This window comes from Panulirus ornatus, chromosome 11 (genome assembly GCF_036320965.1).
Source record: "Panulirus ornatus isolate Po-2019 chromosome 11, ASM3632096v1, whole genome shotgun sequence".
Taxonomy (NCBI): Eukaryota; Metazoa; Arthropoda; class Malacostraca; order Decapoda; family Palinuridae; genus Panulirus; species Panulirus ornatus.
Genome location: NC_092234.1, coordinates 58,893,932 through 58,910,697, shown reverse-complemented (window position 1 = coordinate 58,910,697; position 16,766 = coordinate 58,893,932). Strand labels below are relative to the sequence as shown.

General features: G+C 37.1%; 1 protein-coding gene across 2 annotated transcripts in view; it reads right to left on the bottom strand.

The window, feature by feature from the left end:
• Window positions 1–454: 454 nt before the first annotated feature.
• The window catches only part of LOC139751577 (uncharacterized), a 192,275-nt gene continuing 175,963 nt past the window's right edge, over window positions 455–16,766 (bottom strand). For both annotated transcript variants that reach the window (XM_071667159.1, XM_071667160.1), the window contains exon 19: window positions 455–15,011. In XM_071667159.1, coding sequence (XP_071523260.1) covers window positions 14,859–15,011 — 153 coding nt within the window. In that variant the 3' untranslated portion in view covers window positions 455–14,858. The remainder of the gene's footprint in view (window positions 15,012–16,766) is intronic.

Below are 16,766 nucleotides of genomic sequence, written 5' to 3'. Positions count from 1 at the left end.
AATTAATGATGAACCTTGCCAACAACATGGAATGCCTTTCTTAAGCTGAACACTCTCCCATGAAAGTTTGGAGGAACCTTTACTACACTTTTGGGTATTTTCTTCAATTATTCATCTTTCTTTCATACTATTCGCCATTTCCCGCGTCAGCGAGGTAGCATTAAGAACAGAGGACTGGGCCTCTGAGGAAACATGTGGGGAATAAAAGTTTTTTCTTTCATTCTTTCCACTTGGAGGAACTACTTTTCAGAATTAATGAGCAATGAAATGGGTAAGGTGTGTGTTTATAGGCTTTATTTTAGCATTTACCATTACAACCATAACAGATGCATAAGCTATTAAGGTGGCTTTTTGATATATCATGAAAGGTGGATATATAGTGTATGATGTAGTGAGCATCATGGATGATATAATATCCCAAGGCTCTTCTAAAGGAGTTGAATAAGAAACTATAAATTTAAATATCTTTATTGTAGGAATAATAAATAACAACAATATCACATAAACTATGCCCACCAAACTTTGGCATTAGCTATAACCTGGGGCATGACATTTTTATGTACAAAAGGTGCAATATTGTAATAATTGCCCAAAATATGACATTTCATGACATGATTTGATGACAGATGATGGTACATGAAGAAATGAGTGATGAACTGTAACAATAACAGAATTACGTTACTTTTCTTATAACCTACCCAAATAACCAAGGCTAATAACAAATCCAAGGAGCACTTGTGCAGATCATAAAGGGTGTCAAGGTATAAAATTCCCTTTTGCATAATTAACAGAGTATATTCTAGAGTTTGATCTTTAATATGAATAAAAGACATCAATATTTTGTTTCAATCAAATGAAGATATTTAATGAGAAACAACATATGCAAACAAGATTAAAATTTGGTTCACAACCTGATCTGTGAACAAAACTAAACTTCTACCACAAGTTGTACCCATTAGACACTATAACCATTATGATATCTGAAGAACTTCCATAACTTACAAATGTACATATACTTACATATGTGGTACTCTTAGCTTAAAAATCGTACTGCTTAAATAAAAGCATATGGGACTCTGAAATAAGGAGTAGGTCAACCTTTATCATAAATACAAATCTACCAGAAATGATTAATTCACATCTAAAGTCAACGGAAAAAGAATATAATATCTAAAACAGATTTATTACATTAAGTCCATCTCATCTGCATGAAGTTAGACAAAGCATAATCAATAACTGACTCCCAACCCTAAACTGTTAATTCCTTGAAGTTTATGACGTGTTTTTTTGTTACCATGAGTCCCAGTCAGACTTGTTATGAGCCAAGTTGGTTACATGATGTGCTGGTGATTAAATGGGATAGTGAATAATGATAATGATCCAGGCTGGAACAGTATGATCTTTGATTTACAACTTAATCTTACATTCCTATGTACATATTGTATTAACCTTCACTGTAGCACAACATTCTAACTTGTTACAACTACTAATGTACTTCTACATGAAAAGAAGGCTCATTAAATCTAATACATGTTGTATGACTTACTTTATGAGTGGCAGTATTAGAACAATACCTAACAATGATTATAACTCTAGGTGAATATCATTATGTGACTGAGCCAGAGGTTATTAACAATATCATAAATATTATAAATGCAGGCAAGAGGATATGTGCCCAGTGTTATGCATTACTATCTTCTTATTTTTGCCTTTATCTTCATTCAACATTTATCACTTATCACTAAATTACAGTGGCTACTGAGTATCTCAAATCTTCTGGCATCTGAGATCTATTTTATCATTATCACTCCATTCTCAATTTAATGGGGTAGATCAGGTACACACGTCCTCAACAACATTAATCATTATCCTTTATTTTTTCATCATCAGTCAATACATAGCACATTAAAATGAAACATGAACTTTATCTATTTTATCTATAATCACCCCAGGATCAATTTCTATGAAAGAGTCCAGACATTACGCAGGACTTTTCTAAAGGTTCCTGTAGTCCAAAGTTGCACCAGTCACTGTAGCAAGGAAATGTAGACTCCTTTGGACTGATTAGTTCTTCCATGAGGTTACTCCCAGAGATACAGCCTTGATATAAGTGACTTTTTACTCATAGTGTAACCTCTTGCATTTGATCCCCAACCAGTAATATAACATTTAAGTTATCTCCAGCCCTCATAAAATTTCTCCATACATCTGTATATCTCTTCTATATACTTTTTTTACCAGCCTATCACCGGCCATACACTCTAAATGACCATCCCAAACCTAAATATAGCAACGTTCATCCAAGTACCTTTCAAATGATTTCACACCACATAACATTCCCATACCTTTATTTTATCATCCCCCCCAATTCCAACTATAATATGTAAATCATCCATTTCTACTTATGATGACCTACTTACACATGGGTTTCACATTCATACTTTAGCATTGGAATAAGCACTACATACAAGCTTCCTGCACACTTAAGATTTTTTTCCTGTGATCAAAGCTTTCAGTGCATCCCCAAAACTTCAGGTTTCTCACTACTATCCATACTAAATTTCACTCCTGAATATCTAACTCATCCACAACTTCCAGTTCTTCACCATATAAACTCATCTTGCAATCTGACATCTCTTCGTTTTGCAAAACTAATGTATTACAGGTTGTATCTCTCTAATCTGGCACTCAGTGGTCTGGTAACTCCCATGGTCTGGTACATTTTGAATCTGCTGCCATTAGTTTTTGGATCTGCCACCAGGCAGGTGCTTTTAGCAGTGTTAAGGCACCAAAATCTGTTTACAGTGCAGCTGAGCTAATTAACAAAACTGTTAATTTCTTATATTTATTTTTTGCTGAAGATGAAAGCCAGAAAAGTTCAATCTCAGAAAACTTTGAAAGGTGCCAGGAGTACAGAATTCAACAGTGCACTTGTAAAGTGGTTTAAGCTCTGAGCAGGCCAAACATTTTTCATAGAGAACTAAAGCTAGACTATGACTGCGAATATTCGCAAGGTTGGTTACACAAGTTTGAGTGGAGACAGAATTTTAGCACATAGTGTGTACGAAGAAAAGCGTAGTGCTGCCATGGAAGCTTGTAGTGTACGGTTGTATTAAAAGATCAATAAAAACTAATTTTCTATCAAATAACCAATAGCAATAAATACAGGGCAAGAGAGAGTGTACAAGGCAGCTGCCTGGCTGCAACTGACACAGCATGGGCTGGCTGCTTTGACAATAATAAAACAATAATAGTAACAAGAGTTGACCAAAGCCAACTACCAACATATCGTTGTTTGTTATATTAACTACTTGCCACAAGGCTGAGACAAACTTTGTGAATGAAAATGCACAGTTAGTGGCAGCAGAAAACTTAGCCCGATAACAAGAATATAATGTTAAAGAATCTAACCTGTATAGGTGTCATATGCTGCGAAAAATCCTTGCTCAAGATGCTGAGAAGTCTCCATCTGGGGATACTTCTGATGTAAACTGATGTAACAATAAAAACCTTGTTCGAAAGATTTAATGGCTGTATTATTCCTATTTTATGCTTTGTTCTACCTTTTGATAACAGCAATAAGTATGTGGAATGAGCTGGCAAGACTAGGGGGGGTTGGGAATATGTTTACACAGGGTGTTCCTTTGGGGTCAATTTCTGTTTTCCGTTATTATTGTGATCCGGCAATGAATGCCAAATGAATGAGGTTAACAATACATCATCATCTGCATACAATACATGTGACTACTTTCAACTATTTCTCTAAAGTTAAGAATTATACCATCACTCACTTATCTTACATAATAACTCATTCATAAAAACATTAAATAACCATGATGATGTGATGAAATCACATCACCGATGTACTCCCACATTCATTTTAAACCACTTCCTCATAATGCCAATTTCTGTCACACATACACTCCCTCCCTTAAAAATTCTTTTAACAGCATTCAGCTGTATTTCATGCAAAACTCTTTAGTGCCTAAAAAAATGCCCTTTATAAACCTAAAAATGCAGCATACACCTTCAAAAAACTTTTTCCATTACCTGTTTAAATGGAAAAATTTATACACATCCTTTTCCCCTCCCTAAACCCACCTCAATCCTCTCCAAGGGGTTTACTAATCCTTTTCACATGATCAGTCATTCTCCTACAAATATACATATCTTGCCAACTATGCTAAGAAGAATGACTTCTCTTAATTCTTAAAATCACTTTTACAATTTCTTCCTTTATACAGTAAGAAAGTGAATGCCTTTGTCCAATCACCAGACAGATGACTTTTTCATGCTTCCATACATACTTTCCATATCCACTCTGCAGCAGTTTCACCTACACTCTTCATCATTTCATGTACCTCTGTTTATGCCATTTTTTTCCATCTGCTAAAAGCTACAATGCACTTCTTACTTCCTCCTTTGTAATATCTCCCTCTCCCATGTACCATTTCTCTCTAGTTTCATCTCTATTCCAACTGTATCAATAGTCACTTCTTTTTCACTGTCATTTCCAATCATTTGAATTCTGATTAATTTTTCTTCCAAGATCCTCATTTGCTTTCCATTTATTGGTATACACCATCCTTTTCTTTAGGCTACACTCTCTATTCTCCATTCCTTTTTATTTTCAGGCAAAATAAATTCTTCAATCCATAATGATGCATCTCTTGCTAAACTATAAACATGGTGTATTGCAAACTTCCCCAGCAGTTTCCAGTATGAGTTTAAAACTATCTCTAAATTTCCTTCACCTTACCCTAAGCAGTTTTGGATCTTCTAAGCTTTTCATGTAACTCATCCTGGGGGGCACATTTCAGGCTTAAAGTCTTCAACATTCCCACCCTTATTTCTATTTTCTAATTCTTAGTTCTTGTTGTATACTATCTACACCAAAGTATCAACCTACATATTACTAGCATATGGTCTTATAAACCCCTTTCAACACACTTCAAGACTGCACATCACGCACATTGCCAATTTATTCCTTCTTAACAGGAATCACACTCATGTCTACTCTGTGTCTGAATTACGTGTATTTAAGAACATTCTTGAGTTTGAACGATGTATTTGCAACACTCACGCCTAATGACACACACAGTCCATGTATTCTTTCCTAATTGTCATTTTTATCCAGAACCTAACATCCAGCTATCACTCCCTCCTCCAATCTGTCCCAAACCCAACCATTCAAGGCAGTCACTCATCACCAGCAGTTTTTTCCCCTGGATCTATATCCTCTTTTTTTTTTTTCAAGTTCACTCTATCAATACATAGGACACAGCAACCGTTAGTCATTCTTAATTCCTCACATTTGAGCTTTGCCACTATCAAACTTTGGATGAAAAATCTTTTGCAACCATTCATCCTTCATTAGCAGTGCTATACCTTCTCTTCTATAACCATCTGTATCATCTTGCAGGCTCAACTTCACACCTTTCACTCCATCCCACTTAAAAGTCCAAGTACCTCTTCATCTTCTCCAGCACAAACTTAGCATGTCTGTTTCCCTTTTTAAAAGTGTCAACCCAACGGCTTTTGATCTTTTACATTCTGCACTTATTTACATTTATCATTTATTCCTCACATTCCATCCACCCATACAAGTGGGACTGGCCCTTCTTATATGTTCTATATGATCAGAGCATAGGGCTCCAACCACTAAGGGGACCTCCAAGTCTTGACTGTTATATGGCAGCATTCAGAAAGCAGGAAATGCTGTTCCAGACACCCTAAAGTTTCAAATTTTTCTGGGGCATGCCTGTGGATTCCACCTACAGCTCATGATTTAGAGGAGAGTTTGAAGGGTGGAGGAGCTCCCAAAAGAAACTTAGCCTAGGCCCTCCAAAAGGTTATGGCAGGCCCTGCATATAAGCCTTGTTGAAAGAGGCTGCAGGTACACCCTTTTCATCTAAGCCACATGCATCTTTTGTGGGGACTACTCAAAAGCTAGCAAAAGATCAGAGACACCCAACTACCAGTAGTAGATTTTACTATCTTGCTATCCAAGTGTCTGCGAGCTAGATACTAAATTATACTTGCTAGGCTGATCACACCTGAAGGAGAAGCCTTTTACCTGCTTGATATGATGATACTGTAAAATCATATCATAATATGAATACATAGAAATGGAACACTGACAGATAGCAAAAAAGGGAAGGAAGGGAACGTTGACAGGTAGAAAAATGGAAGGAAGCCCCATCTGTATGAATATGCAAAAAATTTTGAAAAATAAATTATCAAGTGTGGGGGAAAACCAACATGGAGTAACAGCAAAAAATCAAAGTATTACCTAGTTAACTACTTACAAGCAAACTTATTCTCTGTGCATATAAGAGATGAAACATAAATTTACAACTACTGATCTTTAGCTTGAAGGCCAAACTTCTGGTGGCAAGAGTACATTTTGTCTGTAACTGTGAATGTTCTATATTCCAAAGATTTATTTATCTCTTTACCTGTCTGTGTCACTCCCTCTTCTCCTTCTTAGTCTGTGTACATACAAAATCCTTCTAATACATTTGGTCATATTCCACAAGCATTACTAAAGGTTTTGCCAGAGTAATCAGAAAGAGAAAGCTGTATCTCCTGATTTTCCCAACACAAATATAGTATGTTCACTGCAGTCTCCACAGAGTGACTCATAACTTACTGCACACTGTATAGACCATAAAATGATTATCTCATGAAATTTTGAATTTAGTACAATAGAGATAAGACATGAAAAGAGAGCTCTGTCAACAAACATCTAGACTTTTTTGCAGTGGCCACCCCCTTGAGGGAGTTTCTGAAGGGAATGGGCATCAGAGATACAGATAAAATATTTAGACAAAATGAAATTTTTTTTATAAGATTCTGGGTATTGCACATCATAACATAATCTATCTCCCATGATCATAATCAATTATGTTTCAGAAAAATATAAGAACATTAGCAATGAGCTAGTAATTTGGGTTACCATATAAATACACATCAGTAATGAGCAAATAATTATATGGTTACCATAAGAATACACTATCACATAACTACCATGGAATCTTTCACTAATTCAAAATATACTGTTATTGTAATCAGAAGACAATACTGAAGGTACCTATTTTGTTGCAACATATCTTTAGGAAGATTAAATGCATTAAATGCAATTTGATATTTGTGTATGGCTTTCATTATGCTTGATAATCTGAACATCTCACATGTCAGTATTTCTCACCTTCAGACGGAGCCCTACGAAAGTTTGAGAGAAAACTTTCTCAATGGAGGGTTAAAACACTATTCAAACCTCTAAAAGTGAATGCATCTATAAAGATTCTACAAGGTGGCTGGTGCTTGTCCACACACCCAACAATCTTAAAGCAACCTCTTCACAGATATCTACAAGATCTTGACAAATGCTTGACCTTTTGCTGTGAGAGTCTGTTGACTGTTGGTAGAGGTATCTTTACTTCACGACCATGACATCTGGACTTCAGAGGTGTCAGATGTGCATCCTTTTCTTTTGCTTGTGTTCTCCAAAACACAAATGGAAGTATTTTTTCATGCTTTAGAGCTCTGGGATGTGTGACTGCATATGTAAAGTTACACTAGCCAGTTGGTCATAAGTTTAGTAAAGCAACCGGTAATATTTTGTTTAAATCTTATTACTTTGTTTGGTAATATAAACTCAAGTTTTATCATTGTGGGCACTAAGTGTATAAGCTGGTTTTTGAAGGTATGATGCATGTCTGTATGTTATACTTATGTGGGTTCAATGTCAGATGATCATAAATTGCTGGGGATGCTTGTTCAACCAATTGACATGTTTTCATTTTCTCATCGGAATGATCCATATCACAGCTCTTGTCGTTTTTATTATTATTACAAGTTGTTTTCTAGTGTCCCTGCTTGACATTACTTTCAGGAATGATTATCTCATAACCCTGTGTCACTGGGAGGGGTGGTGAAGACTGACCCCTATGATTCTCATGCACTATTATAGCTACAAGACACCAAGAGAACCAAGTTTGAGGGTATCTTCCTGGAGTGAATCCTTGCAATCCCTCATGGGACAACCCTTTTTGGAATCTTTTCCATAGTACAAAGAATCCAAATTTTTGCTAGTGTACTGATCAACATTGAGAATGGTAAAGACAGATCCCAAGGCGCAAGATCTCTATGTCCCTACCAGTGCAACTAAATTATACATATGAGGAACTGGATATCCATCCAGAAGGATTCCTTGTAATACCTAAAGGGAATTTTCCTTACAGGGCTTTGTCTGTACGTGACAGAAGGATATCTAGCTTGTGCTGTTGACAATGTGTGATAGATCCTTGGGTACACTGTCTTGGGACAACTTTTCAATGGAGTTCTGATTTTCTAAAGTACACAGAACTTTAACACACATTATTAGCCAAGCATTTCAGACATGTGGATATGATGCCTTAAAAGGAATTTGTTACAGAGTTTAAGTTGCTTTCAAACATTGAAACCTACATTGAATTGTTGGCAACACGTAAGATTAGTTTAGCTGTCTTACGTCAGATTTTCAACAGAGTTTTGACTTTCCGTTGAAAGCAGAACATTACTTCTTTTTATTGGTCATGTAAATATCCTTTGGTACATCAAAAAAGGAGCTTCTTTTTGTCTGAAACTCAAAGGGAGTTAGGGTTTATTTTGCATATCTGGCTGAAGCAAATTTTTAGCTTTCATTTGGTCTGGGCTGCAATGCAAAATGAGCCTTGGTCAAAAGCTGAGGAATCTAATTGGGATCCTTGTTTTTTAAAAAGGCACAGAGGTCATAAATTTCAAAGTTCTGTTAGGACCCAAATGGAATCTTGCTTTGTTCTTCATTTGAGGCTAACAGAAACAAGACCCTTTTTCCCTCTTGGGTATTCTTGGGGTAATGAGTTGAATGGGATCTTGTTCAACATTAATTGCTGGAATTTATAATCCATTCTTACCTGACTTTGTGACTATTATTACAATGGTTTTGGAAATTCTTTACTCCTACTACTCATTCCAAGACAGAATCAATGTGTTTTTCCTTAAATCAATAACAGTGATTGAGTCTATGGCCAACGAAGTCATTATGTCCAGGCAGTTGGCAGTCATCAAGTATGATGTCTAAGTGATGCATCTTCTTAAAGTTTTCCTTTCAGTGAGTAGGGCAGCTCTCAAGAGGTTCGCTCATATTTGGAAAAAAAAAAATTTCTCTTCATGGACAAACAAGTTGATGCAGTTCCTTGGTTTCAGGGGTCTAGGTGTTTCTTTGTGTTAGACACTCAATTGCTGTCTAAGCCTCTCCATCTTTTCCAGCCACTGTTTAACTCTTGGGTTGTCTCTCCCAACATTCCAAAGAGAAAATGGGGCCCTTTCTATGGTATCATCAATGACTTCTATTAGAATGGGTTCAATCAATGGAATGGGCTGATGGCATGCATATTGCTCCTTGTTCCTCACGTTGAAAGAGGAATGGAAGCCAACTTGAACAGGGGTAAACGATCATACTTTTGACAAGCTTAACCAGCTGATGGGTTGTAAATCATTTATAGTTACCTCAAGAGTGGAAATCTATTATATGTTCTTGAGGGAGTGTTTTTGAGGAACCATGAGAGGACCTTATCTTCTGAGGTCACACTACTATGGCTTCACTGTAGATCCTGAAGTTTGGAATCAGAATGTGATATCTCATTATAAAATGATGAGGCTCCTGGCTCAGATACTTTGAGTATTGTTTTGGGTTCTGTTACATGAAACACAACTGTCTAGCGGCATGCTGAAATTGGAAAAAAGTTCACAAGGCGCCCTGTTTGCCCTATCTTTGGGCTATCCTCCTACACAACCAACATTCTAGAGGGATGTGAAATTTAACTGCTAGCATGTGCTTAAGCAAATAAGACTACCACCTTCACTTGGAGTTTCTTTAAGGAAGTCATGATAGCTTTGGGATACAAATTATATGCTTCACCTAATCTACCAAACCAGTCTCTCTTGTTGGAAGTGAAAATTTTAAGTCCAGAGTTAGAGTCACAATGTCATAATTCATAATAAGTTTAGAATTTTACAACAGTTTGAGCTTGAATTCTATCAATTTAGGTGTTTTTTAGAAATGACAATTTTGGGTAGCTATGCATTAACTACAGAGACTGTGTGAACAAATTGTTTAGATTATACTTCTCTTCATTTAAGGAAATTTTTGCCGACTTAAGCAGCAGACATGAAGAGGAGGGCCAGGCAACTAGGAATGTGAATATCTTTTTAAACTCATTTCATGGGGATGTTAAAAGAGATTTATACCAATCCAGTGACTGTCAGATGAGATATATACAATGGTTAAGGGAGTTCTTTCCCTTGATGAACAATCTATCAACTTGGGCTTGTTACAAAAAGTCTTTTGCTGGACTTTTCAGTAGATTCCAAATCCCTGTGAGGGAGGTTTGGACAGAAACAATATCTTTCTTAGGTATGCAAAACAATTAGAAAATTTAGGTATATCCCTTTTCATGCTATGATACAGGAAGATTTAAGCCTAAGAAATCTATATTTGGTTAGTTTACAAGACTTCTTTTCAGTCACATCAGGTGTCTATAGGTCTGAAAAGCACTAGCAGTTTCTGAGCAAGCCGAAAAAACCTCTTTTAACCACCCTATGCCAAGGTTGCAAGCAGGTATTCTTGGAATTCCATATGGTCTAAAGGTGTGTTTCTGCTACAAGAGACCTACAGGATAGTTATCCAATCTAAAACCTCCGGTTCAAAGTGAGGCACTTTAAAGGAGCTCAGTGTTAGTTGGTATCATTCTTACACTCAGAGATATATTGGTCTATTTGGTAATATTTTCAGACTTTCTTAAGTGAATGTGACTATTCTTGAATAACTAAGTCAATGTGTTTAGTTTCCCCTCAAGCATTCTGTCATGGAACAAGAAATGCCCGAAAGTCTGCAGCATCATAGAAGAGTGATCTACAAGAGTCTTTGTGAGTAGGTTTTAATTTCCATGTGCCTTGCTCTGACTGGAACAGAAGGTCGAACCCTTTTCCTATGGAAATCTCATAGCTTCCTCCCCACAGTCTAGATAGGTGGAAGCTTCCAAAGGTTTTTAACCTTTTGAATTTAGCTACTTTCATGGGTAATATCTTCACATGAGAAATGCCCCTCTAGCTCTGGGATCATGCGATGATTAAATTTTGAATCTTATGAGAAGACGATAATTTTCAATGGGGGATCTTTTTATTCCAAAGACGAAGTGTCTTGCTAATATAAATTTTCTTTAGTTTCATGGAAATTACAAAGGGAAATGTTTGTTTGGAATCCAGGATCTTGTATGCCTTTATGAGCAATAGTCATGTTTGTGTCATAGGTTGGATTCCATTAATATGTACATACTGGGATAAATTCAGAAATTCCATCACCATGTGTACAAAAAATGTCTTCCCTTAATGAAATGATAGAATGGCATGTAGAAGCAAATGAAAATACTTAAAAAGTCATATAATTACCTATCTGTTAGTCTAGTGGTGTGTTAGTCCAGTTGGGGATGTTGGCAACATATCTACAGCTCAAGCTAAGGAGGGGAGGATATGAAGGCCTTGTTTCTTTTCTTCTCTTAAACTTGGTTTCACATTCTGATTTCTTTCATACACAGACACAGTGTTGGTGGTGAATAACAGGAACATACTTAAAAATGTTAAACTTCTTTCTTTCATTCATGTTTGCTACCTTCCATGTGAGCAAGGTAGCATCTAGAAAAGATGACTGAGCCTTAGAGGAAAAAAGTTCCTAATCTGGTTCCCTCTGTTCTTTCTTTTGGACAGTATTACAGGGAGACAGGATTTCCAGCCTACCCTCTCCTGCCCCTCTTTTCAGTCACCTTCTCTGACACACAGGAGATAAAGGTGCAGTATGACTGGGAGGAAAGGGTATGGCTAGAATATCTAGGAGTGATACTTCCTCACCTCAGGATAAAAGGGAAGGACTTGGAGGTCCTGTTTGTGTGTAAATAATCTACTCTAATTTCTTTCACAGCCACAGCATTGGTAATGAATATCGATATACATAAAAATGCTCAACTAACCACTAGCTGAAACACCGTGTACTACTCTATATATAGCTCTTTATGAAAATCTGTTACCAATCTTCCATTACAAGAAAAGTAACCAGAAAAATATGGAATATGAGGGTGTAGGGGATGCTGGTGGAAGGGTGTCATGCTGGCCTCCCTCCTTACTCCTGTTAAATTCACATCGAGTCTCTTACTTGTTTGCAATGCACTTGTTACTCTTTTTTACTCTCTGGAACTACTGAAACATGAGAATAAGTGATCCTCCTAATCATGTAGGTCATAATATAATTTACATAATTTCGTTGGGGTCATTGTGTGGCATTGTCAGGTGTGTATCCACAATGGCAATTGTAGAAGTAAAGGGAAAGCAGAATTTTTCCTATGTCTGTTTGGTGATGGAAAAGACCTCTACTGGCTACTAACAGGTAGTAAGCTGGATATATAAATAGGTGGGAAAAGCAAAATAAATCACAGAATACTGCCCTTCATTTACGGGTAAAGAGCTAGTGCAGTAGGGTAAAGCCCATGATAAAAGTTAAGTACTTTCTGCTTTGGCTTTCCATAGGAATAACTCGTTAAATCGATCAAAAGGAGCTATAAGCATTCAAAACCGTATTTTATAAATGGTACCTATATACAGATTTTGATGATCTCCAATGGGTGGATCTGGATTGCTTCCATCACTAGAGTGTGATCCAGTGATGGCCAAGTTTTTGCAAAGAGGTAAGGTTCTCTCTTTTTTTAAGGTTCAATCCTGATGTTTTTCTGTAGGTCCCCCTTCTATGTGGATATGCTTTATGATGCTCATAGGGCTTTGTCCACTGGTGAGAGAGTACATTCTAAAGTATGGAAAACAATTTCTCTACCATAAGCACAGTTTTTTAATATCCATTAATTTTACCACTCCCTCTTTCCTTGAAATTTAAAATGGTCATTTCTGGAATCAGTAACATGCCCATGGTACAGACTCCATCAGTTAATGAGTAATAGGGTTGACCAGCACTTGTTGATAACTCACAATGGCACCTTCAAGTCACAGCCTGAGAAGGTTACTGTATGGTTATGTTTTCATGAATGAACATTAGCAGACCCTATAGGTATAATGCTGGATAAAGAGAGTGAATTCTCATGAATGAACCCTATCTCCTGAGTGAAGTGGTGCTTTAACCCTCCACTAAAGACATGTTCCATCCAATACTTTTAAAGATCTGCCTTTTGTACAGAAATGTCATACACAGACCTACAATTTTGATGTCATGAGTAACCTTAAGGGTAAACTGTGCAGCACATTAGTGTGAAATGTTCTGGAGGGGTAATCAAAACTTCTGATGTGACAAGTGGCACTTCTGAAACAGAGATTCTGATGTAAAAAGCAGCACTTTTTTCTTGCAACCTGTTGTCCCTACAGTAATATTAAATACTACTGTTGTCCCTATGGTAATGACTATCACTAGTTATGTCCTTATGGTAATGTCTAACACTAGTGTTTTCCCTTTTGATAATGTCTAACACTACCATTGTCCCAATAGTAATGTCTAACACTTGTTTTGTCCCTATGCTAATGTCTAACACTACTGTTGTCCCTACGGCAATGTTCAGCACTAGTGTTGTCCCTACAGCAATGTCTAACACTGATGTTGTCCATATGGTAATGTCTAGCACTAGTGCTGTCCTTATAGTAATGTCTAACACTAGCGTGGAACATTTTGGGTGTGAAGTGACCTTCTTATGCTACAAACAGTACTCTTTGGTGGGATTTCCCATTTGGAGACAAACTTTGCCTCTTTTCAATTACCATTATCGTCATTACAGAGTTGGTGTTTAGAAAGTCTGGCACAAACTTCAAGCTGTTACAATTCTAATCCTCTACATTTCATGGGATAAAAATCACTGCTCTGTATTCTGAGTTTCTCCTAAATTAACTAGTCCATAATGCCCAATAATCACTGAAGTGTGACATTTCATTACAAAATATAAGAAGTAAGCATGATTTTTGCAAATTCATAATTTGCTATAAGTAATGTTTAACATGAATGCATTTCAGTCACCTCAGCAAATGATAAGTGTCTATGTTTTTCTCAATAGCCACTCTATCTAAATCTAGCTGCTTAATTTGTGTTTGCCTGAGATATCTATTCACAAATTTATGTATAATCATTTATCTATGATCACTGCAAACTCCCTTCTAAAGCAAGAGAACCTGTGGGCAGCCCAATCAATTACCATAAGCTTCTATGAAAACTATGTATATACTCTACCATTTGATCAAATGTATCTTTTTGTTCACTATATATCCTTGGCTTTTTAAAAAGATATTTTTCTTACTACATGGTCTTCCATGAAGCAGTCACCTATAAACACTTAATTCACAAGATTAACTGGATGAAGCTTTCAAGATTGAAAAAGTTCTGGATCTAATTTTTCTTTGCTATCATGTGATGTAAGAAAAGTATGAAGACAAAAACAAACGATATTATGGATAGCTCTGCGAAAGAGTCTTCATGAAAAATTTCAGAAAGCAGTAACTTTACACAAACAGTAAGGTATCTAAGGTTGGTACTGGCCAAGGGAAACTCACTTGACCTCATATGATTATGTGGGCTTCTGTTCATAAACAGGTACATTACTCCATAAAGTTACATCATATGATAGTCAGGCAATGAGGTAAGGTTATGTCATCAAATGACGCTGTATTCAGAGATAAATCTGCATGAGTGAATAACATGTGATAAATGAGGCCACATGATGACATTGATAAAACCCATTTGAGACCACATTAATATCAAACAGGAAGGCAAGATAATGACTTTGATATACTTCCTAGCCACAGTCCACCTCGTCGGAGCCATCAGAACATTCAACAGAGCCATTACAAACACTGCCTCGAGGGAGACATTGGCCAAGTGGACACCGATGACCCTCACATCTAGCTGACATTGGCACTACTAGTTCACTCTTCGTCAGTTCCATTACCTGTCAGAAAGTACTGAATTTTAGTGTTTTATCACACATCCTGCCTTCACTGTTATCCATAAAACATAATATTACATAAATATGGAAAGTTCCATTCTAAGCACATTCTAGACATAATCAGGGTGATTACAATTTGTGATTCAATTTGTGTGTTTTGGGGGGAGAGTTTTACACTCACGTCAGCCCATCTCTTACCATGCATATATGTACCATGTATTCTACTCTGATGTATGTATGCGCACACAAGCACACCTTTCATGCATAACGTTTCATAAACAGTTCAACGATACTGTAAAGAAATCAACAGACCTTTGTATGGTGAACTTAATTCCTCAGTAAATGACACAGAAGCAATAACTGTACAAGATTTTAACAATATGAACATAAACTGGGACCTTATGGCAGGTGACCATGAAAGAAACAGCTTAGTGGATTTAAGAGAAGACAGCTTTAAAAATCAAATGGTCTGAGATCCAGAGAAGGGTGGTAATAGATGACAATGTCCACAAACAGGGGCCGAATCAGTACTTGTGTGGATGACAATAAACTAAACAACAGTGACAATAATATTTTCAGATTCCCTTCAAACTGTTGGTTCACCTTCAAAGAAAACACCATGAAGGGAGCCCCTACTCTTGAAGCAACCCATTAGGTAGTAAGCTACTGACAACAACCATCCATGGTGGTACCAACGTCCTAACTGAGGGGCGTTAAAGTGATGCCTGGAACCATCTTACACTCTCCATGTCAGGATTGCTGGTCTTACTTCCTGTCTCATCAAAATGGGACAATCAGACTAGTCCTCCCATCTTCTCCTTACAAGCACCATACACCTACTCAAACCTTGCTTAATATTGTTATTTTTTTTTTCATATAAGTACTCTTGCCAATTCCTGTCCACTCAAACATCTTTAAGTATCCTCATGACCAAGTCCGTTAAATCTATGGACCCTAGTCCCCAGCATCATGGGGTGCTGAGAATATATGGGTTTCTGCTTGACTCTACTGCCAATGAGAACAACAGCTCTGGCAATAGTGGTACCAGCCCCTTCCACAACCTTTCTCTCTCTCTGTTTGACCTTCCTCTTTCTACTCACCATACCAACATTCGTGGTCTCTCTAGTAAACTTTTCTCAGATGAATACCATCTGTCTCGTCTATTTCCTAATATCTTACTTCTCTCTAATACACACAGGTGTCTAATGATGCTCTCACTAGTCCAATTTTCATATCTAACTATAACCTCTACTCACTATTCTGGTTCAAAATGAAGTTTGTGCTTATTCCAACATGAACACACCTGTGGCATGCCTCAAGGACTTTGAGTACCCACACTCTAATGTTATGTGGCTCAAGGTCCACCTCCCAACTACCAAACTTTTCCCGTTTTGCCTATTGCTCTCGTAATTCTACAAATCTTATATCTTTCTTCGCCTATCTAAACTCCTGCCACGAGACTGTGACATCCTCTCATCCTCAAGCCAAGGCCCTCTACCTCAGGAATTTTAATGTTCACCACAGGGAATTGTTGAATTCCTTCCGTATGGATGGTGGAGGGATTGGAGCCTTCACATTCTCCATTCTCACTGATTCTGAGCAAATTATCTCCCATCCCACCCACATTCCTGACTGCTGTGACCACACTCCTAATATTCTGGATTTGTTTTTCACCTCTAATCCACCCTGCTGTGCATACACAATCTTAACCCCAACTGGTTCATCTGATCACACTCTCATAAATGTATCTATTCTAAT